The sequence below is a fragment of the Lagopus muta genome, chromosome 2 (assembly GCF_023343835.1).
Source record: "Lagopus muta isolate bLagMut1 chromosome 2, bLagMut1 primary, whole genome shotgun sequence".
Lineage (NCBI taxonomy): Eukaryota > Metazoa > Chordata > Aves > Galliformes > Phasianidae > Lagopus > Lagopus muta.
Window position 1 is genome coordinate 96508050 of NC_064434.1, and position 22759 is coordinate 96530808.

The following is a 22759-nucleotide window of genomic DNA, read 5'->3' on the forward strand; positions in this document are numbered from 1 at the left end:
TGCAGGGCCAGGTGGCCAGTGGTACTTGAAGGTTGAAATTAGGTGGAATCATAGAGGCATTAAGGTTGGAAAAGCCCACTGAGATCATGTCCAACCACCAGCCCACCCCCACCATGCCCACTAACCATGTCCCTCAGTGCCACATCCGCACCGCATCCCCAGGGGCACCGAAGGCACTGAAGGCAGAGTATGGAGGAGATGCACACTCATCTTGGAGGAAGCCAGCAGCAGTGGGGCTCCCGCTGCAGCTTCCTCAAACAGCACTGTGCTCCGTTCCCTGTTTGTTAGTGCTATTTTTCCTGAGGATACTTAACTTGCGTTTCTTCCTCCCCTCAGGTCTACTGGCAGTTAGGCTTCAATTCGAGCCTCACGAGCCTAACGTGCCTGACATACATCGCGCTGCCACCCAGGCGCTCGGGGATCTGCTATCGCGCGCTTTTCTCCTCATCTCTCCACTTCGGTCAATGTTTCCATCCCCCGCCCAGGCTCCCTCCGCGGTTCCTCACCTGGCCGCCTCTCGGCCCGCGCGCCGCCAACCGCCACCCGCCACCCGCCACTCCGAGCGCGTGCCGCCGTCGCTAAGGGAGGCGCGCGGCGTTGCCCGTCGCTACGAGAGGCGGCGGCGCGATGGCGGCGCGCTGCCGCGGGGGGACGCGGCGCTGAGGGGAGCGCGGCGCAGCAGCGCAGAGGATTGCCACGGCTACGACGCCCGCACACAAGGCCACCTCGCTTCTTGCCGACTCCACCGGACGCTGGGTAGCTTTTTCTATTCCCCCATTTTCCATTCCCTTACTGCACAAATTCCTAACAAAACTCGACCCGGTCACTTTTAAGAGATGCTGCAAAGAAATATTATCTGCCGCCGTTAAAATGTTACGGTGATTTTGCTGGAAACTGTTGGTTTATAACGCTTTGAAGCAGGCTGCTTTCTTGCAGCTTGGCTCGTACAAGGTGCGAGGCACACTTCAGCTTCAGGCTGGTGTGCAGGCGTGTTGTCCTGCCCACCAATCGGCATTCTGGGCAGTGCTTCTGGATAGCTGGTGTTCGGGCACTTCACGTGATGGCTGTGCAGGCCGTGGCTCTAGCGCTGCTACGAGTCTCAAGGCTAATCCATCAAGCAAATCCAAATGCATACGTGCTGAGTGGTATGTCCATTCGTGCCTTCATTGCATGTTACTACAAATTTTTACCAGCTGCAAGAGTGCTCCTGTGCTCCTTAGCTTTACTAACCTCGTTACAGGGAGCATATAGTTTCTTATGCAGATTTGGGGGGGTGGGGAAAGTAAGGAAGAGAAGACAAATGTTAGCCCTAATTGAGCTCCTGAATAAACACTGTGCAAAATCCAGGCATGTGCAGAAAGTGCTAAGAAACAGTGGAAAAATGCTCAAACAGAATGACTTGTCAGTTCTCCAGACAGCGTGACTACATGAGTATTGATTTCCTTGGAGCTCTGCAGACTGGGTTGGGTGTGGGAGAACACACCTGGCCTCCCCAGGACAGGAAGGCAGGCTGCAGAAGAGCCCTGGAGCCCATTGGGTGCCACAGCCATCAGAGTGAGGCACTCACCCATTTGCTCCCAGCCAGCCATGTTGGCCAGGGCTCCGGCAGAGCTGCTGTTACGCCCTTCAGGGGTGAAGCCAGGGGTTAGGAAACAGCCTCCTGTTGTGCAGGATAACAAGAAGCGACTGGGTACTGTTTTGATTGCTCAAAAATCGCTACAATAAGAGAAGCCTGGGCTCTCTGAATGCTTGCAAATACTGTGAGAAGAAAAAGTCAGTCCCATTTTGTGACTGAAACAAATATTCCTTAACTACAGTGGCATAGTGGGGGATAGAGAACAAGAGTATGAGAGAGCTGCACTCCAACTAGACATTTTTAAAAGTACTTCTTTTCCTGAATTCCAGAGGCATAAGCAGTGTAAGAGCCTTCCCTGTAGTGCCTTCTTACTGCTCCTCACTGCCAAATTTCCTGTCTGGGCACTTTGCTCAGAAAGGTGGACACCACAGGGTATTCTGGTTTCCCCCCTACCCAGAATGGGCCTTATTTCTGAACTCTAAACATTAGAACTAGAGTGCTGATATAGTTGCAACACCTATCAGAAAAAAATATAAAATATCTTCATTTATTCCATTTCTCAGAACATCAGCATTACACAGTAATGGCTCAGGGGACAGATATGATTTACTGTTCATTATGTGTTGTAAGATACTATTTTATATATGATCAGAGTGAGGGTTGTACAAAATTACCAGAAACAAACAAACAAACAAACAAAAGCATTTTAAGCAATGTCGCATTGAAATTAGAGAAAGCTATCTAGCTGAGGGAGCAGCTAATCTATTCTGGACAGATTACACTACTAGTATTTTAGTACCCACTTTAATGCTTTAGAAAATTAGCCTCTTCTAAGAATAGTACCACTTCATGCTATTTTTCTTGAAGCTTTCTTTCAGGCCTCCTTTACAGAATGGGAGGTAGTGCCTCAAAAAGCCTATTGAAATTACACGTCCTTCACCTCTCTTAAAACTCACCTCCTCTTGGACATCCATAAAACACTCAAGAGCATCCAGGCAAGTTGCTACATGGTCCCATTTACACTCCAAGAAAAAGTTCTCTAAAGGGACACTACACCTCCACATTTTTTGTTGCATGTCCTGTACGTGTAATTTTTGGAGCAAAGGTTGATCCAAGGTTTGCTGAAGCTGATAGGAAGCTTCCTATTCACTTAACAGAAATGGTCTTGACCATTGCTTGTTCCTCCATACACAAGAACTGAGACTAAGCACCAGAGAACACAAAGCTTAAAAAAAAAATTCATAACCAAGGCAAATGTGAAGCTGATGTTCTGCACCACAGTTTTCTCTAGAAGCATTTGTTGCATTACAAGACATTTTGCCATGTCAGTTCCTGCCTGTACCTTTTTTCTACAAGGGGTTTACCACAGAGAAATTCAGTTTACCCTCTTATGTCACAGCCCAGCAGAAAGCTCATGCATCAGCTACCTAAGAAGGAAGGCGTTCAGGTACAGACAAAGTGATGCCAGTATCTATTTTGTGTTTTAACAAGACCTGTAACTGGGTCTTGTGATTTTTTTTAAATCTCTATTTATGGTACTAAAGTGGCAGATAATCAACCTCTCTTTGGGATTCCAAGTAATTGCAGATTATAACAACTCCTTAACATCTTAACATTAAGTTCATGTTGAATGAGACTTCTTTAGAACATTCTGATAACGAGAAAAAGCAATTTGCAAGGTGCAGTGTTTATGTAGTCTCTATATGTTCACACGGAACCCTGTGCTCTGCCAAGTAGATAAGTAGTTATTTCCATGCCTTGAACATAGTTTGATTCCTGTAATTTCTAGCATATGAGAGTAGTTTCATCTGTGTGTTCCATGCAGAAATCATTGCCTTGAAAGAAGCCATTTTTTCTCATTTCAGAATGTTACCAGTAGATAACAGACTTCGAAACTTACAGATCTACAAACTTCTCCAGTGTGTTCACCAGAAGGACAAGAAGCAAATAGAAAAGCTGATTCAGAATGGATTTCCAAACCTCATCAATTTCACCGAGCCTATGGATGGACACAGTGCTCTTTCTTTGGCTTGCATTAAGAACGACATCGACATGTGCAGTTTCTTGCTACAGCAGGGAGCTCATCCTGATGTTCAGGACAAAATGGGACGAACTCCAGCAATGAAGGCAGCTGAGCTAGGCCATAGCTTGGTTCTGGAATTACTAGCAAAAATTAAAGCAGACATGACTGTTGTTGATAATGAAGGAAAAGGTAAGTAAAAAGGAACCTCATTAAGCCAGCATAAAATGGCTCCTTTCTGTGTTACGTACTTGATGTCTATGTTATGTTAAATCTGTGGAGAAAAACCATGGCTGAGGTTAATTCTTAAAGCTCAACAGAAGCTAGTGACCAGGTAGGAATTAAAATTATTCTCCCTGAACAATCTGGGCCCTTACATCACAGCACTTCCTATGCATTCTGCTGTGACCAGTCACGTATTCAGTTCTGGTTTACTCCCTGAGTTCAAAGGCCCTAAAATAAAAATTCTTTTTTTGTATTTATATGCCCTAAGAGATGTTAATGGGTCTTGGTTGAAGGAGTTTGTCAATTCAGTTGTGAAGTTTACAGTGTAAATAACCCCTCTTATCATTTGGCATTACACCATAATCACCGTTGTTTTTCTTTGCAGGTGTTTTGTTTTACTGTATTTTACCTACTAGACGGCACTATCACTGCACTCAAATTGCCCTGGATTATGGCGCAGATATTAACAACTGTAGTACTGATGGGAAGCCTGTATTTCTGCAAGCCTGTGAGCAAGCTCATGATATTAAAGAAATCTGTCTGAATTTCTTGGAAAGAGGAGCAAATCCCAATGCAAGAGACCCAGTATGAATATTTCAGTACCTAAGAATGCATATACAGGAGTACAGAATAGCTACCAGATGACTGCAGTATATGACCATAAATCCTCACATTAAAGTAACACAGCAGTGGCAAGTGCATAACTCTGTGTGTGCATCTATTCCCTTCTTTACTTTATTATCCTTTTGTTTTGTTTTTTTTTCAGGAGGAGATATTTAAGTCTTTTGCTTGAACCATGTATCTTGTGTTAGATTTTTGTAAATTAGAATAAATTTGTGCAACTATTCAGGTGACTCTGGTTACTAACGTTCTTGAGTCACTGGGATTTGACTACTCCTAGGAGCATTAAGACTAGATTCCTGAAGTTTGCTTCCAAACATCTTTGAAGTTTTTAGATTTGTCTCTTTTTTTCAGTAGTATCTAAAAAGTCATTCAGTTTTATGCTGCCTCGCAACAATCAGATCATATTACACCAGAGGATATTTCCAGCCTAAATTAGCATACACTACAAATTCTGAATTGTATTATTGCTACTTGGCAGGTTACAGGTCGCACTGCCATAATGGAAGCAGCAAGAGAAGGTGTTCTTGAGGTGGTGCGTGGTATACTTGAGAGAGGAGGTGATGTTAACCTATTTGACAATGAAAGACACAATGCTGCACATTTTGCAGCCAAAGGAGGCTTCTTTGAGGTAACTTGCACTGTGTTAAATATTGCTGTTTGGGTTTTTAGTTTTGTTTTTAAAGTCCAGTATCTCAGATGATCAAGGCATAATAATTAGTAGCCACGAATCTCAGAATTAGAGAACCTTTTTTTTTGTACCCCTGAGTGAACGTTGCTGTGGCTGTCTGATGTGAACAGTTCATTTGGAGAACTCGTTTCCCTCAACATGCATCATGTCACAGTTGTATAACATGGATGAGATCTTTCCATTGTAAGAAAGGCAGATACAGACGTCTGCAGCTAGGCAGTTTCTTCCCTACTATGTCTCAAGTACGGTCTTTAAAGTACATAAAATTATGTAGTTTGAATCATGCAGACCATGATTTTGCATACAGTGTTACTGTAAGGTAGTCACTTGCAGCAGGCTAGCAGGAGCAAATGTTGTTGTCCTAGATATCTACAAATGAATAGGGTTTCTATTTCCTGAGTAAGGCATGTACTATAGGGAGCTAAAGCTTAATGAGTGCACTAATCAGCCGGGCACAGCAGGGAAATTCACTGTATGAACTGGGAGTAAATGACACTGCATTTTATTTGCAAATCACTCCCATACTTCTCCCATCCTAAGAAACACAGATGTCTTCCGGTGATACCGTCTTTGTTCTTCTAGATCTTGAGGATTATTTCAGCTTATAATGGAGACTTGGGACTGATTGCCATGAATGGTAACACACCCCTTCATTACGCTGCAGAGGGAGGATTTGCAAATTGCTGCAAGTTTATAGGACAAAGAGGTACGTTAAAAAGAAGTTACTTTACAACTGTACGTTTATTGTGTGCTTGAAAAAAGATTTCACCTGGGCATTTATGAAGGATTTGGCTCTTCAGTATCATGTGGCAAATGTAATTCTCACTAACAAGTACCAAACATAGGCTGTTATTATTTATATCTACTAACAGGGATAAGATGAGATAAAAAACATTTCTCAAAGAAACCTGCAGAAAGATCGTGGGTTTGTATAACTTATATTGACACTTTCAATAGAAAATTGTATTTTGCCTCACTGATGAATTAATCAACCCAATCTCAGTGTAGTCACAAGGAAAGCTTAGCACCCATGAATACACCAAAGCAGCTGTGATCATTTTCTAAATTAGATGATCATATTATTTCAGCTTTTTTTCCCATAGGATCATGCAAAATCCTGCATTCTATTCTTGTGATCCTAACACTTAGCTTGTGGTCTGTCACCAGATGGCAAGGGTGGGATATAGAAGAGTGAGTGACATTCTAATCTTAGTTTCTTCTTAAACTTGCTTGCTTCTTTAAGTAAAAATGTAAAATTCTCACAGAACTTGTCTTTTAATAGGTACTCAATAATGGACAAAGAAGTAGAGCATGGGTTGTCTGATGAATCTCACTGTGGGAAACAGAAATAGATATGCTGTTAGCCTTCCAGTCTGGGGTCACTGATATAATTCCACTTATTATCGCTGTTTACAGTTAAGTCTGTAGAAAGTTGTAGACCTCTGCTAATCAGCTTCATACATAAGTTTCTTATCTTACTAGTGATTATTAATTCAAATACATTATCAATGGAAATGTGTTCATATTTTTAGGCTGTGATCCTACATGGACAAACTTGTTAGCTAAGACTCCGAGAGCTGTTGCCAAGGAAGGAGGTTTTAAAGCAGCAACAACAGAATTGCGTAAAATTGAAAAGAACTTTATAAAACAGTCCAAGCCTGGAGCTAAGGAAAACAACCCTCTCTGGGCACTGAGGCTATATGATTGGTCCTTAGAGCACCAGACTGCCCTCCTCCAGGCATTTGAGGCTGTCGACCAAGGAGATGGGACTGTAGCCAAAGATGATTTCATATCAGTTATTCAGAAGCAGTGTTCCTTCGTGGACACTGAGCAAATACAAACTATTGCTGAAGCACACGAAAAATCTGACTCTGAAGGAATAAACACGGAAGAATTTTTTAAAGGTTTTAAATACTTGCAGAAAAGCTGTCTGATAACATCCTTTGGACCCAAAAGGAAGAAAGGAAAGAAAGGGAAGAAACGAAGAGGCAAAAAGAACATTGCTGTCCCCATGCCAATTTGTGTTATTCCAAAGAGTGCATGTCAGCTTAGGGAAGATGGCATCCCTGTATATATGATTGAGGCTGTTCAGAGCACTGCCGATAGCTACCACATTAACCGAGACTACCCATCTGCCCATCCTGTGCACGATGACCGTGCCTGGTACACAGATGAACCAAGGAAAATATACATGAATATTAACTTCCTGGTCAGAGCAGGAGATATTCTATCTCTACAGAAAGCTTTTGAGGAGGGTGTGCCAGTAGACATAAAAGATAAGTACTACAAAACACCTTTGATGACTGCATGCACAAGTGGGAACATAGATGTTGTGCAGTATCTCCTGGAAAAGGGGTAAGAATTCTGGAAAATTTTTAATTGCTATTTTGAGAGCATAAATTTGCAGTAAATAGTTGGGTACTACAGACTATAGTTTGGTTTTTTATTTGCATAACGTTTAGCATAAAAATTAGTTCTGTAAGATGCTGAGTTGCAGAGGTTTAGTCTATTGGTTGGTTTTTTTTGTTGTTTTTGTTTTTGGGTTTTTTTTTTTTTACATTTTAGTAATGAGGAAATAAAACCACTTAAGAAGTTACCCAGTTCTGATTTTTTTTTTAGTCTGGATTATTGACATTTCCGTTAGAGGCAGAGTACCTACAAAATCCATCTAGTTGTTTGTTGATATCCATGTCGCCATTTGGGACAAATGGACCACAGGAGACACTATATGAACGTGAAGAAAAACTTCTTTACTGTGAGGGTGAGGAAGCACTGGAACAAGCTGCCCAGAACGGTTGTGGTGTCTCCTTCTCTGGAGATATTTAAAAAACAGCCAGAAGTGCTCCTGTGAAATCTACTCTATGGAACCTGCTGAAGCAGGGGTGTTGGACTAGCTGATTTCCAGAGGCCTCTTCCAACCCTTATTTTGAGATCCTCAAAACTGAACTGCCAAAATTAGATGAATGAATTTTTGGAAATCAGACACAAGTAGGCTGTCTGAAATCATCAAGACATACCTAGGTGAACCAAAAAGCAGTCCTGGAATTCCCTGTCAGGCATTTACATGTCAGGCCTTTGCATGCAAATGATTTGAGAGAACGTCTGCAACCTCTGCAGCTGAAGCAGTAGGATTTTTACCAGAAGTGCCCGTTGTTATTTAGTCTGTTCCCAATTTAGAAGTGCTTCATCAATTTTTAGCCTGGGACTACACCTGGGAAAAATCTTAACAGCTTAAAAGTTAAAGCAATTTAAGACAGATTCAGTCATACTTGGGTAACAGTGTAATCTCTTTTTTTTTGTGAGCCAACTGCCACCATTTATCACCATTGTGATAAATGTTTACATGAACATTTTTCAAAGACAATGATATTTATACTAGCTCTCTGCTCTTCCTATAGCTTGAATTCACTTCAGTGTTCATTTCCAAGGACAAGTGGGTCTAGTCATTGCTCTAGTTCCTGTAAAGACTTAACAGCACATGCAGATGTATGCACCTTGGTAATTACACTGACGTTCCTGCAGCATGTAAAGCTGTATAAATGTGTATACTTCCAAAGATAAAGATGCAAGAGCTATCATGTTAATCTAGAAAATTCATTTCCATTGCTTTCATCAAACTTTACTAGCACTGGAGTCACATCTCATCATATTCAGATCTAAAAAGGTACAAATTTGGTTTAAAAAAAAAAAATGGTTTTACTTCTGAGAGTTGAAATTGATAGAAATCACAAAGTGGATAGGAAGGTTTTCCGGACAGCATTTAGCTTTATATCTTTCAACAGTGTGAACATTCAGATGCTTTTGTTTTGGAATGGGAGTTTAAGTAGCTTTTAATGACCTTTTCAGTATGGTGTTACAAATGCATATCAAACAGAAAACAAAACATTTAGAAAATACTGAGGTTAAACATAAATTGGTGGTATCTACTTTCTATCCTATTTCAGAAAGACTCTTAAATAAGGCAAATTCTGATCAGGAGAAAGTGTTGAAGAATTTTATGTCAGCACTGTGTCACTCCCATTCTGAAAAACACTAACAGTTAAACAAGAAATAAATACATTAGTCCATTCTTTTGATCTAGAATTAAATACTAACCATATGATCGGACAAGCAAAAAAGCTATCTGGGGAAGTGGTCAGCTTCCTTCTCCCTCCTACCGCGTCTTTCAGGCTGACATCAGTTGTTTGTCCCTAAAGAAGACAGTGGCAGTTCAATTCAGTACCTCTAAGCAGCCCTACACACAGAAGAAATTAAATAATTGCACTCAAGTTTTTTGGGATACCCTTCATGAGGCTTCAACCCACCTCTGAACCCACACATGGCATACATGGAAGACAGATCTGGGTGCAAACAAAGAACGGCCTATGACAGAAGACATGGGGACACCATATTTTTTCCCTTTTAACACCAAAGAGGCACTAGTGGCTCTTGTTTCCACACCCCCTCTATTCAGAGAGTATCTCTGAAGGCTGCCAATTGCCGAAGGCTGATAACACTTTTCTCAAAGTTTCATTTTAAAGCAGCATATTGCAAATGTTACCCCAAAACACTTGCATCCTCCAGAATGTGTCGCTACTGATCTGGGAGCAGAATGATCTAGTAGCTGGAAAAGTTTTAAATCCTCAGATTTTCTATGATAGATCTTCTCTAACTCATTCTTCAATTGGACAGTAATCAAGTTTGCCATGTCTTTCAAAGCACCTGCTCTCGGCCCAGAAGCTTTCTGCCTTTGGCCAACCCCACTAAAGCTGGCACACGAGCAATATCAGCATATCACAGAAGTGGGCTAAATGGGAATAACTGTTTTTCTTTGTACTTGTGAGAACTTCCCTGTAAAGGACCCCATGTCAACTCAGAGAGAAACACGATCACTAGCCAGGACATGTCAATAACTAAGATTAATAGAGTATGCCACATATCATATTCTAGAACCGTTTCAAAGTAGCAGTAGCAATACGAAAAGACTTATTTACATGAATTATGTCATTCAGTGTGCAGTTAAGACTGACTATACTTAGAGCTGTATCTGGATTCATCTGCCACAGCATCTCTTACTCTTTTGCAGGGCGGATGTAAATGCAACAGACAATTTCATGTGGACTCCCCTCCATCACGCTTGCTATAATGGACACCTAGATATTGCTGAACTGATGGTAAAGGCTGGAGGAGCAATAGATGCACCTGCAGTAGGCAATGCAACACCGCTAATGAGAGCCATAGAAATTTGTAGATTGGACATAGTACATTTTTTAATCAATGCAGGTGCTGATGTCCAAACAACAAACAGCAACGGTAAGTATCAGCCCCAGAGGGCTCCTTACTTAATGGTATACATGTTTTGTAAGGAATAAAAACCTTCTGGAATCCTAGAAAGTAGAGCAAGACAACTAATTGCATGATTAATAAGTACAACTCCTCTTCTACTCCTCTGAAGACCATGGCTGAAAACATCCCTGGCAAAGCTGTTCCTCCCAAGCTATATTCAGAGATATAAGATTATTTCTTCCCCCCCCCTTAAAGCCAGGTATTAGCATTATTTTATGAAAAAGTAGATTTTGGTTTTGGCCAGTGTGTATTCTGCCACTTGTTTAAATCGCTTATTATTTTGTATGCACAAGCAACACTGCTTAAAGATTTTCTTGCTGCTTATGTTGTAAATACTACTCCATGAGAATAGAAGTGACTTAAAAAAAAAACCCAACAAATCTGAACTGATAATCAAGTGTTACTTCCTCATTGCAGATCCTCCAATTAGTATTATTTTCTCCATTTTAAGAGTAATTTAAACTGTTAATATCACATTTTAAATCCTTGCTATAATGTAGGAAGGAACATTGCTATATGAGATTTTTCTTCCCAGAAGGTGAAGCTCTGCTTATAGAAGTGCTGTGTATTCTGCATTCCCGTTACCGTGAAATTCTCTCTATATATGTGGGTGGCAGTTGATTCAGTCCTGTTTGTGCCATGGGACTTTTCCCTCAACTCCTTTCCAGCTGCAGAGCAATCACTGAACGGTGCAGATACATACAAGAACTTGTTCTAAATTCCAACTCTTGTAATGTGCTAGCCATTTTGGAGTGCTAAATGCTCTCAAAGATCAAAGTTACAACCTGAAAGACCAGTATATTAAGCTGCAAATGTCAAGACATTAAGAGCAAAGAAACCACATCCAAGAATTCCTGCCCTATCTTGTCTCAGGGCTCATTTCTGCAAGCCCTTATTTTTGCAAGCAGTGCTGATGACTGCCAACCCTCACACCAGCAGCAGCCAGGTTGCTGGCATGCTGAATGGCTGATAAAGCAGATGCCTAATTAAATTATGTTGACTGTAGCACCATTATCCAATTGCAATAAGAAGTGCCAGGAAATATTTTCATGGCTTACACAGGTGTTTATTTTTAAATACAGGAAAAAATGCTCTTGATATTGCTAAGGTATTTGCAGATTCTAGAATAATTGACCTGCTTCAAAATAAACTGGACAATTTGCCAAAGGTAACAGAGAAAAAAGGAGCAGAGAAAGGAAAGGTTGCAAAGCCAAAGATGCCTTCTACACAAACTCCTGCAGAAGTACAAGATTTGAAAAAAGAGGTATGGGAAATGGTGCCAAAGAACTGATTTGTTAATAGCTAGAGTGCTTATTTCTTTCATTTATTTGCTATTCAACTCTCCATAAAGCATGTAGCTTTGTTAGAGTATTTTCAGAAGCCAGCACATATTTTTGCCAGCTCTTTTTGACCAATGATCAAATCTGTGGCTTCATAATTTATGAATCTTATGCCTTCCCTAATTCCAGAACTCTGTCCTTTATCACTGATGGGGCACAGCTTTTCTTCTTCTTTCCTATCTCCTGAAGATCACAATCATTCCACTATGATATTGCAAATGCTGAGTCATTGGTAACCATAATTTCTCAACAGAAGCACGTGCTTCTTCACAGGATAAGACAGGATCAGCTCTTCTGGACAGTAGGAGAGTCTTTTTGCTTTGCTAATTGAACAAGTTGAAGTGATCATGCTTGTTGACTTGTGCTTTCCCAGTTTGTCCACTGTCCTTCCTTTTCTACTGTTCAGCCGAGTCCTATTTCCTTAAAGTCCACACCGATCTGTTGAGCTGTTGTTGTTGTTCTGTTGTTGTTCTGAATATTTTCTGTGCCCTTCTAGAGCCTTGAGAACCTTGCTGTTTCTGAACTACCCATGCTGACATAAGCCTCAGAGATCACATTCTGGTTGTTCTATTGTGGATGAGGTCTTTCTAATTCACCAGTGCTTCCTGCTAATCAGACCTGGGATTCTATTCAGAAAGAAAATGCAACTGTATCTGCACTGCTGGAAGTCTGCTTCATCAGTCCCACCCCATATGTCACAGTAGCCAAGTGCTCATTTACACCTTTTGAAGATAATAACAGTTTCTGAGAGATATTATGAGACTTTCATAGAAAGGAGGGTGACAGCCATAGGTGCTTAGTTATTCATCACCCAGAGCAGCATCAGAACACCAGCAATACAAGGCAATTGTCTAGGGAGTTTAGAAAGGCAGCTAATGCTTTAAAGTCCAGAAAGGAGAGTCACCTCTTCCTTTTTAAAGGGCTTCCCCTCACAAATTTGATATTAAAAGAACAAAAAAAAAAAACACTTTAAGAAAAACAAATGATACTTAATAGATTCAAATACACAAAATACACACTCTGTGAATGGATGGTAAAACAAGTAATAAGTAACAGAAGACATTGGATGCATGCTTTGTTTCCAGAAGTAACGTATTTATCTGATTAACCTCTTTTCTTCCAGCCATCACATGCATCTCTGCCACCTGTAGAAAAAACCCACCTTGAGAAACCAGCACAGGACAGTGTTGTTTATCTGAACTCTCTGATAAGCAGTGGTGCTACTAAGAAAGATGACATTGCATTCAAACCCAGAAAAGTATGTACAGTAGCAAACCATAAGTATAGTTTTATGTCGAAGGTAGATTAATCACATTCTTTGGAAGTCGGTATGTAGAGTTTTGTAACTGCTAATTAATTGAAGGTGGACCAATTATACCAGCAAAGAGACTGACCCAGTGTCAAAATGCAGTAGCAAAGCACACAGCATTTCTCACGACCTGCTGCTCAGAGCCAGTACTACATATTCCAGTCATGTTTTCAGAAGCTGACCTCTCTCTCTCTCATTATACGTTTCGGAATAGATTATTAGAAATCTTGACATTTCAACAAAATTGAAAGCAAAAAGAGACAAAGGTTTACACTTTTAGTGAAGATGTTATAGAAGGAGTCCCAGTTGATTCCAGTAGGTTTGTTCTAGATTTTGTCTGCTCTCTCCTCCTCCTTTAGTTACTAAAATGCAGGAACACAGGAGTGGCTTCATTCAGGGAGAGAAATATTGCTTGAAAGTAAATGATTCCTAACATGGCTCAATCGAAGATGAGTTCTTTTTGTTTTCTAGCTAGTTATGATTTTATTAACTCACTTTTCCTCTGTGCATGATAACCTACAAGTACAAGGCCTTGCTGTAGAACCAAACCCAGAACTGATGTTTAACTAGATGATGTGATACAGGGTACAGATTTTCACAAAACAACAATGAACTAAAATATCACATGTGTATATGTATTATATGCATACAATTATCATGGAAGTCAAGCTCACATCAAGTTTTAAAATAGGATCGAAATAGACCTACAATAAAATGCAACTGTGTTCATGAGATGAATTTTAATATTCATGCAGTGCACTTAATGGGCAGGAATCCTTGTGTATGGGACCAGCACCAATGCCCAAGTTGCCCTCTCAATCACATGATGACTTAATTTGTGACAGGTACTGAACTGCATGGAACACAGCCCACTAAGTATTTATACCCTAAAGTTAAAATACTGAAAGCATAAATTTGCATTAGAACTTGTTCACGTAAGCAACTGAGAAAGGGAAATGGTGGATCACAAAGTGTGTGTACGTACATATTTTTTAAGGAAAAGAATACCATTACTAACCAAGAAGTTTTTTCTGTTTCATGTTGGTTTACCATTTCCCTAACTCTGACTCGTGCTAGTTTCTGCAGTGGTCTCAGGAATAAGACAACACTGCCAGTGATTCTATGGTTAATTACTATTTTCTGCTATGAGAACCTTGGGCCTGAGTCTGTCCTTTTGAAATAGCTTTGGGCCATCTTTCCCCCCCCTTCCCATTTGCCCCAAGCTAAACCCTCAGCATATTACAGATGAGAAGTAATAAGAGAGAGAGCACTCTGCTTATATATAAAAGATGCTGTGCTATCTGCAGGAATTCTGCACTAGTTTTCTTCTGTGTCTCAGGATGGAAAACCAGTGCTACAGCATGACTCTCTTTAGCTAACAGTTTGGTGGTTTTTTTTTTTTTTTTTTTTTTTTTTAATGCTTCAGTCACAGAAGTCATGCCTAACTACAAATATTCTTTTCTAGATTTGGACCCCTGATGCTGCAACAAAGGAGCTGGTAAGAAAGCAAGAATTGCTCCTGGAGCAATCTACTCTTGGTGGGGACTCAGAAAACTTTGAGAGCCCCTTTAAGAGGAAAGTTACAGAATAAGCACAGAATAAGCTGAAAGAAGCTACTTCAGCACATACTTGAGAGGACAAAGAGAGGGCTACTCTTTTGTAAGAAAGGGACCAGGTGGTACTTAGTAAATTTATCTCAGTTACAGTTAAATAAATAAATGAATAAATAAATAAATAAGGCTAGTTTTTCCTCTGTACACGATGTTGCCTGCAGCACACAATCTTCTGTTAAGAATTTAGTATTGAAAAAGATTTATCCTTGCAATTGTAAGCATCTGAGCTGGCTCAGTGCACTTTGCGGAATGGTTGCTGTTGTGAAACACACACCTTTTTTGTTTGTAAAGGAAATTTTCAGCTAACTGGCCTAAACTTTGAAAAACATTCAGAAATTTTGTGAATGCAAGTTCCTGTACTAAGAGCTACAGCCACAACTAATCTGCATCAGTGCTTGTCTTCTCAAAGAAATGAAGTCAACAGATGACGTCCTGCCATTAAAATGAGTTACATGGCGACGGAGAAACTGGTGTCTTAGAAAGAAGCTGACCAGGCTACCATAGTTTAGTATGAAGAGGTACTAAAAGTTCGTTATAGGAAGCGTGTAATATAAAGATTTGTATCTTAGGACCAAAATGAATCCGCTGAGGGATGCAACATTTCTTGAGTACATCTGCAAAATAGTTGAGAGCACAGAAGCAAGCTTGATTTGGAGCTTCACAAAGGCAATAGCAGATGATAAGCCTTGGGTAGGCAGAGGCTGAAAATACTGGGAATGTGCAGCTTAGAGAGCAAAGAAGCAGGAGTGAATGCCATGAAAGATTTGAAAGAAGCAAAGAATGGGAAGAAGCAAAATAAAATCTACCTATCCTTTTGTAGAGTACAAGAACATTCAAAATACTGAAAAACAGGAAAGATGGGAGAGCAGCACATTAAATAAGACTGTACAATGTGTAAATATCCTGTGGAACCTTCTGCCCAATTTACTTAGAAGCTTCAAGAATATATATTTACATGGATTGTGAGAAGAATCTAGTTAAATAATGCATAAGGGATAAAATGCCACGTGTTTCAGGACCTCAGCTAACATTGCAGGAAGTTTTCTAGCAGTGCAGTTCACTCCATGATCATACAGTGCAATGGTATTCAGGTCCTTTAAGCGAGAGACACTAACATGGGCAAATAAGATCAGCATTAAAATAATAATGTAAGAAGTACTATCAAATCAGATGCTGATACAGCTCAAAAAGCCGTCTGGGTCCAGAACACAGTTAATTTTGAAAACTTCTATTTCTCTTACTTTTAAAGCTGTAAATCTTGAATTCTGGAATCTGAGCTTCAAAATAAGTTATTTCCTTCTGATTTGTCATTACTTGCAATAAAGACCAATTTTTGCCACTGCTGACATGCACATAATGCAGCATCTCCATGCCTGGACTTGCCCAGGCACGAGGAAAGAAGTGCATTCATTGGAACTTTCTGGAGAAAGACTGTGCTGTTATATATAGCCTTGTAATCACCACTCATTGCTTGTGTGACATCGCATGCAGGAAATCCTTTCAAGCTCCAGCTGCACATCCAAATGTTAAAAATTAGTAGATAACCAAGACAAGCATGAAGTACCCTCACTAAACCCATCTATTATTTGTATTGCCAAATACCACTGCTGAAGATATCATTTAGATAAACACAGTTGTGTATGATTAGTTTATAACAAGTCGCCCACTTTGAAACAACACCCCTATATATGTAGCATTTTAATAATCTAATATAAAGAAAAACCTTAAGGGCAAGTGAGATACAGTTTCAACATATCAGCTGTCCTGGAATTCTTAACATCAGCATATCATCTTTGCCTGTCAGCACAAAACTTCCGCTTGGTTGCAGATGGTTGTGAATAAAAACAACAGGGAGTGCTGGGCCTGGAAGGCAGTGCAGACAAGGGGCAGAATGCTCAAACAGCGATGAATAAAACTGCATCTTTAAAGAAGGAGAGATGTGAGGTCAGTTCACTAAACAATAGCTACCAAAATAGTCGAGCGGGACAGTTAGAAATTCCTAGCTTATTTTGTAAGGTAATACAGCTTTTGGAAGAGATTAATCAAAAGAACTCCCCACCTTTAAGAGGCAGCTGCTCAGCTCTCCTCTCCACAAGTACTGCAGAAGCACTGCACACCTGACTTTTGTTTGTTAAGGTAATTGTAAGCATTAAGGCAATTGGAAGTTAAATGGAACAAGCTAATCTAGATAGCAGAAGGTGTCATCTGCATCAGCTGAAATAATGATGTAGAATTAAGCTTGCTGGTGAGTAGCCTCAGAAAGGGCTATTGGAAGGCAAAAAAAAAAGCACTGAAAGGGGTTGTTTTCAGCTCCCACAAGAATTTCTGATAAGCCTCATCCTTGTGCCTTTTCATCCCAGCCAGAAGGAGCTGCAGACTCTCACACAATCTCCTCACGTTGTCCCACAAAAAGAAAGGGAGGAAGAGTTATGCCTTCACTGTATGCAGCATAATGTAGAACAAAATATTGGTTCTCCCTTAGCGTGCATTACTGTTCTGCACAGCAGGCTGCTACTTCATCTCTCACAAGTATTTGTGTACACGCAGACCAAAACAGATGGGATGGCTTTAGCCTGAGGAGCACTTCTGGGAACTCCCCCATCATACTACAGCAACAGCCCACAGGCAGCACAGAGAGGGCTGGAGGTGCAGGTCCTTTGCCTGCAAGTGCACTATGCTATCAAGATAACCAGGTCCAGGAAGTAAAGCAGTCCTAGACAGACCTCTGCATGACAAACTGGGGCAGTCAGTATCCTTCTACTCAATTTTCCTGAGCACACCAGTGTTACATCAGGTATTTTCAACTTTTTAAAGATATTGGAATTGGCTGGAAGAGGAACACGATAGGTGCACACGCACACACACACACACACACACACACAAGCAGAGCATTCACATGCATTCACACATCTTCTGTATCCAATCCTGTATTTCCCAGAAGGAGATCAGCCATGTTAGAAGATATCCATCCCAGGATGTAGTGCACCCATGTGTTCCGGCTGACCTTGGCGTGCTGACTACACCCCACAAGCTGGAGCAGTCATTAATGTCCCTTTGGACTACCAAGGTGAACTATTTACATGCTAAAGACCAGTTATAAGCTAAGCATTTAAAGGAACAGGAATTCATGCAAAAAATCTTAATGAACTGGACAGAAAACATCACATGGTCTTCACACACTGACAGCAAGGCATACATATACATCATCATGGGCTACAGTAAGAATGAGCTGTGTTTTTTGTCTTCAGTATTATTCTGTGGGTGTTATATACCCTTAGTAAATTTAAGCTGTGTGAACAAAAGATGTTTGTAGGTGAAAAATCACCTGTTCATTTCTTTTGAGACAGGTGTTCATGTATTAGAAATAAAAAAATGTGCACTGCTGTAAACAAGCAGCCCAGTTAAAGTAGAATGTATCAGTATAACTACCCCAGGGGTTCCTACTGCTTGTCTTAGCCACAGCACTGTGAGACTGGCTCTCTGATGGAGTGCAGTGAGCAGTGGTGGAAGAGGCAAGAGGCACGTCACCATGTGCAGTGCAAGGTTAGCTACCACCACACACAGCTGTGGAGACAGCTCACACTGTGTGAGAGAGAAGCATTCACCACAATCCGCACAGTAAGGAGTTATAATTCACCAATTATACTTCTGTTAATGAGGGCTTGAAATAGCTGTAAATCACAGAGGGCTTCCCTGCCCAAGGCACTGTTTGTCTTATGCCACTTCCTAGCAATTGGGCCTACCAGAGATAGAGCTTCCTGTTGCTCCTCCTATGGCACTGGGCAGCAGCTTTTCTTCATTTAGGAAGCACTCCCAAACATACCACAGGAACATGACCTAGGGATTCAAGTCAGGAATTTCTATTCCCATCTCCAACTGCTTTCTTCAGGTGGTTTGGGTAGGGCTTTTTTTCCAGCTGATATGGGGCTGTATTTGAGGCTTTTCAATGTTTGTCTTAACATTAAGGGCAGTCACCGTGCTGTCTGCTGATGGTGCCAAACAGTAACTGGAGTCACTATGTATATACCTGAGCCTACCCTGTATTTGTTTCCAGAAGGAAGAGGCAGTGACATTTCTCACTGTGTAAAACAAACAGGGAAATGCCTTGTGGCATTTTCAGAGAATGAAGTACAATAAGCCCACCAACCTGTAGGGTATTAGAAGTCAAAACACCATTAAAGAATTCCAGTGTTTGGAGAACATTTTTGCATGAATAGTCACCTGATTCCAGTACCCTAAGGTCAGAAGCCAATTGCTGTGCTCTCTGGCATCTCTTTTGTTCTACTGTAACCTTCCTGAATGGTTCACAGAGTGACAGCAGAAAAACCTGGACTCTTGTTTTCTTTTAAAAATAGTCAAGCGCTTTGAGATGGAAAGGTGAGAGGAGAACAGTTCAGAGACTGAACAAAGCTCTGACTTCCAACAGAAGAAGTCAGCCTCTAAGTATCTACAAGCTTTTGGCCAAGACCAAACAAAAACATCACCCGACTATAGCTGCATCTCAAGTCACACAGAGAGTAACTGAAAGCCATAGATGCAGCAGCTCTGCATAGCAAGCAAAATGGGATAATTGTTGGGAAGGCATCGATCAAGAATCAGAGGCACACATTGAAACACACTGGCCACATTTCTGTCAGTCTGACCTTACAAGGAGACTAGAAAAGAAACCAAGTTTAGTAAGAGCCATGTATTTTGCAATAGCTTGAATATGAATGTTATCAGTGCTTTAGCCCTACTGCCCAAAGATAGCCATGACTACCTTAAGGATACAAATATCAGAAGTTTATTCAGCCTAGAGACAGGTAAGTTATATGATTTGGGATATTTCAGCACAGACTAAGACTCCATGAACACCGTAGAGTGCAGAGTGGTCAAACAGGCTCAAGAACATCCTGTTGGCCCTCAAACTTAAGAGCTGCATGAAATGAGAAGCCTGAAAACACAGTGCTTTGTTTTGACACCGCCTACATAGAGAGACCTCAGTCTGGCCGCAATGGAGAACAGCAAGTTTAAATTAGATTCTGCAAAAATAGAAGAATGGATTGTGAGTTTGACCCTTTTTTCTGACCTCTAAACTTTTTTTTTTTTTTTAAATAAACAGAAGCGATGGCTTTTGTTTCATGATCCAGAAGAACAAGCAGAGGGGTTCAGCTGGAGTTTGAAAAAAGTAAGAGGAGTCAAGAAATGACCTGCAGAACTTACAACTAGCATCTGCAGAACGAAGAGCATTGAATGATGAGCAGGGAGGGGAGCAAAAGACTCAGTGCTAGTGGCCTGATCATAGAAAAGCTGAGTGGTGACTTCATGGACACTTTTAAAGGCACTTTTAAAGACCTCGGGAGCAGAGAGTAAAGCACCACTCTCCAAGTGAGGGATTCTTCTGGAAAGTTCAATCAGCTGTGTCAGAAAGTACTGAGAAAAAGGAAACTTGCAGGCAGTAGTTTAAACATTGAATAAGTCTCTTGATTCAGGCAGCACAAGTGAGAAATCAAAGGGGAAAACTAGTGGAGAAAAATTAAGCAGACAGAGGGCAGCAATACTTAAAGAAGGAAAGATAATCCCTGCACATCTGTGCAATTTAAGACCAGATGCTTTGTATAACAGTTTTGCTTCATAGGCTGTAATGTAGCCTTCGTCACTCTGCAATTCCCATTTCATATTCAAGACACTTCTGAATCTTCAAGGACCATTTCAAACTCACAGGCTAGCTACTATTGAAGTAAGTGCTTCACTTGCTATTCGACTGCACTACACAGGGCCAGGTATTAGTGTTGTAGATAGTATAGTCACATATCATTTGTGTGAGCAAAACACAATACTTTGACATCAGAGAGCTTTTCAGAGGTTCTTATTTACTCAGGAAGCCTCAGTGCTCTGTAACAGTTCTAAAACTTACCCAATACTACAGGAGATAACAAGATAACAATTGTGCACCAACACATACCTGAGGGATAAGACCTCAGCAGATTACAAGCTTCTTTCATGCCTAGGTTGAAGTTTTGTGACACCTAACAGCATGCTCCTTTCTTCCCAAAGATGGAGGTAGCTTCTTCATGCACCTGTAACTCTCCTTTTCATCTACCGTCCTCACACCCAAATACACACATTTCCACCTATGGTCAAAATGCAAGCACACAGTATATCTGTCCCTTTGTGTAGTTCCTCTTCCTCAAGGCTCCTCTAAGCTATACTATAGCTTCACCAGCTTGCCTCTGCTATTTCTGTTAAGAGTCTTAAGGCTCCAACTGTGTCGTCCAAGCAAACAGTACAAATCACCACTTTGGGATGAAGACATTAGCATAGCTTCTGTAACGGCCACAGAACAAAATACATTTGACAAGAGACAAGAAGTCCTCTCACCTGGTCCTCGGGTTATTTTACAGGCTTCTTACGTCCAGCACATGTAGTTTTCCTAGTTTACCCTATATACCATTAAATACGCATTCATGAATCAAAATGTTAGCAAATGCTTTTCTGAGCTGCTTCCTGTTTGTAACACATTGACTATTCACAGTTGTTTTTTAGAAGGCAAATCACAACAAAAATATTGTTCTAGTCACAGCAATCTATTCTCTTATGACAATAAAGAACAGCCAGTACAAAAAGTTGAATTCTTAAGCTGGTGTAAGCACAGTAGAAATAATAAATATGGTTATGACTTAAGACCTTTGAATGGCTCTTAAATAGCCCACGTTATGAATTGTTTGAGCTTGAACTCCAGGAAATTTAATTTAGTCTTACTACTGCTACAAGTCCCTTGCTATAGCTCTGGGGAACATCTCATTTATAATAACAGAACAGGGAAGAGTTTTAAGAAAAATAACTGAGTAGGCTTTAAAGGGCTGGAGAAATAAGGCTTTCCTCATTTCCAAGCAAGGGCTTTGGCTTCCCTTGTATTCTCCCAAAGTGAACTCCACAGGGACAGGGCTAAGTCATGATACACTCCCATTATAAGCCTCTGAGATCCTCTAGAAAGATAAAAAGAGCCAAGAAACATGAAATAATAGAAAAAGCCATGCAATCTTACTGGAAGGATGGGTGACGAAGCTGTCTCTCCTATGACCACCAGTGCTTGTACAACCTGACAGCTCTTGTCCTGTAGCACAGGGCTTCCAAGGAAATCAAACACGATGGTGCTGCTCCACCTGTCCAACTATACTACTCAGACATGTTGCTTACAGCAGAAATGGAGCTCCGATACCCCAAAAGGAAGAGCAGAAGAGCTGCAGAAAAATAAACAACAAACTATGAGAATAGGTACCTGGTGATTCAGAGTAATTAAAGCGATTTACAGTTCCTTCTGAGTGGCTGAAAGAGACAGAAACCCAGCACGTTACAGGGAGCTGCTGGTGAGCCATGCAGCCTCTACAGAAAGAACCAGAAACACATAAATCAAAAGCAACTTCAGATTGCCCATTAATTCTGAATGCTTCTGCCAGCAGTTACTATCTGATGGGAAAGAATGAGCTGACATCCATTTAAGAAAAAAAAGAAGAGATCAAATACACCCAATTACTGAAAGAAATAACGAGGAAAATACTTCATCATCACTTTTATCCTCTCCCTCCTCTTAATCCCAAACCTCACAGTACCCTAATCCAATTAGAAGCACCACCTCACTATCTCCCCCAATATTACATACCCTTCCCTCCATCCACCTGCTCCAGCCCTTAGCTGAAGGCACCTCACTTGTGGAGGTGCTCAGTCCTCCCTTCCCAGCTGCCTCTGACTGGGCTGGCTAATTGCAAACCACTGTGCTCTTCCCCTACCAGCCTGAGAGTTTCATGGTTCCTTGAAGTCACTCTGTGCCCCTTAAAGCCATGCTGGTTAAAGAGCTCTTAGGTTCTCAGTTAACGAGGAATAACTGCCTTTGTCTTCCAAACCTCTTTCTGTATGCTGAAAGGCATCAGCAGCTTTTGAAATGCTCTGAAATGTGCATATATTTTTTTAAACAAAGGAGTAGAGGCCAGGATGCTAACCTTGTGTGGTTTGCATTCTGTGAGCAATCGGAGGAGGGAACTCTTCCAGAATACAAAACA

General features: G+C 40.9%; 1 protein-coding gene and 1 long non-coding RNA gene across 2 annotated transcripts; one reads left to right on the forward strand and one right to left on the reverse strand.

The window, feature by feature from the left end:
* Window positions 1-682: 682 nt before the first annotated feature.
* ANKEF1 (ankyrin repeat and EF-hand domain containing 1) lies at window positions 683-14779 on the forward strand. Its single transcript, XM_048938292.1, has 10 exons — window positions 683-756; window positions 3442-3788; window positions 4207-4406; window positions 4924-5073; window positions 5716-5839; window positions 6666-7488; window positions 10199-10425; window positions 11541-11722; window positions 12922-13056; window positions 14573-14779. The coding sequence occupies exons 2-10, from the start codon at window positions 3443-3445 to the stop codon at window positions 14696-14698; spliced, it is 2313 nt and encodes a 770-aa protein (XP_048794249.1). The 5' UTR covers window positions 683-756; window position 3442; the 3' UTR covers window positions 14699-14779.
* Window positions 12032-22475, reverse strand: LOC125690186 (uncharacterized). The gene is made up of 3 exons (XR_007375549.1): window positions 22363-22475; window positions 21748-21943; window positions 12032-12943 (listed from the first exon to the last, which is right to left on the reverse strand). It is a non-coding gene; the product is annotated as an uncharacterized LOC125690186 (long non-coding RNA).
* Between the last annotated feature and the right edge of the window lie 284 nt (window positions 22476-22759).

Coding starts and splice junctions, on each gene's coding strand:
- ANKEF1 (XM_048938292.1), top strand. CDS start 3,443: ATGTTACCAGTAGATAACAGACTTCGAAACTTACAGATCTACAAACTT. Junction 5,840..6,665: donor CAAGTTTATAGGACAAAGAG/GTACGTTAAAAA, acceptor TCATATTTTTAG/GCTGTGATCCTACATGGACA. Junction 13,057..14,572: donor TTGCATTCAAACCCAGAAAA/GTATGTACAGTA, acceptor ATTCTTTTCTAG/ATTTGGACCCCTGATGCTGC.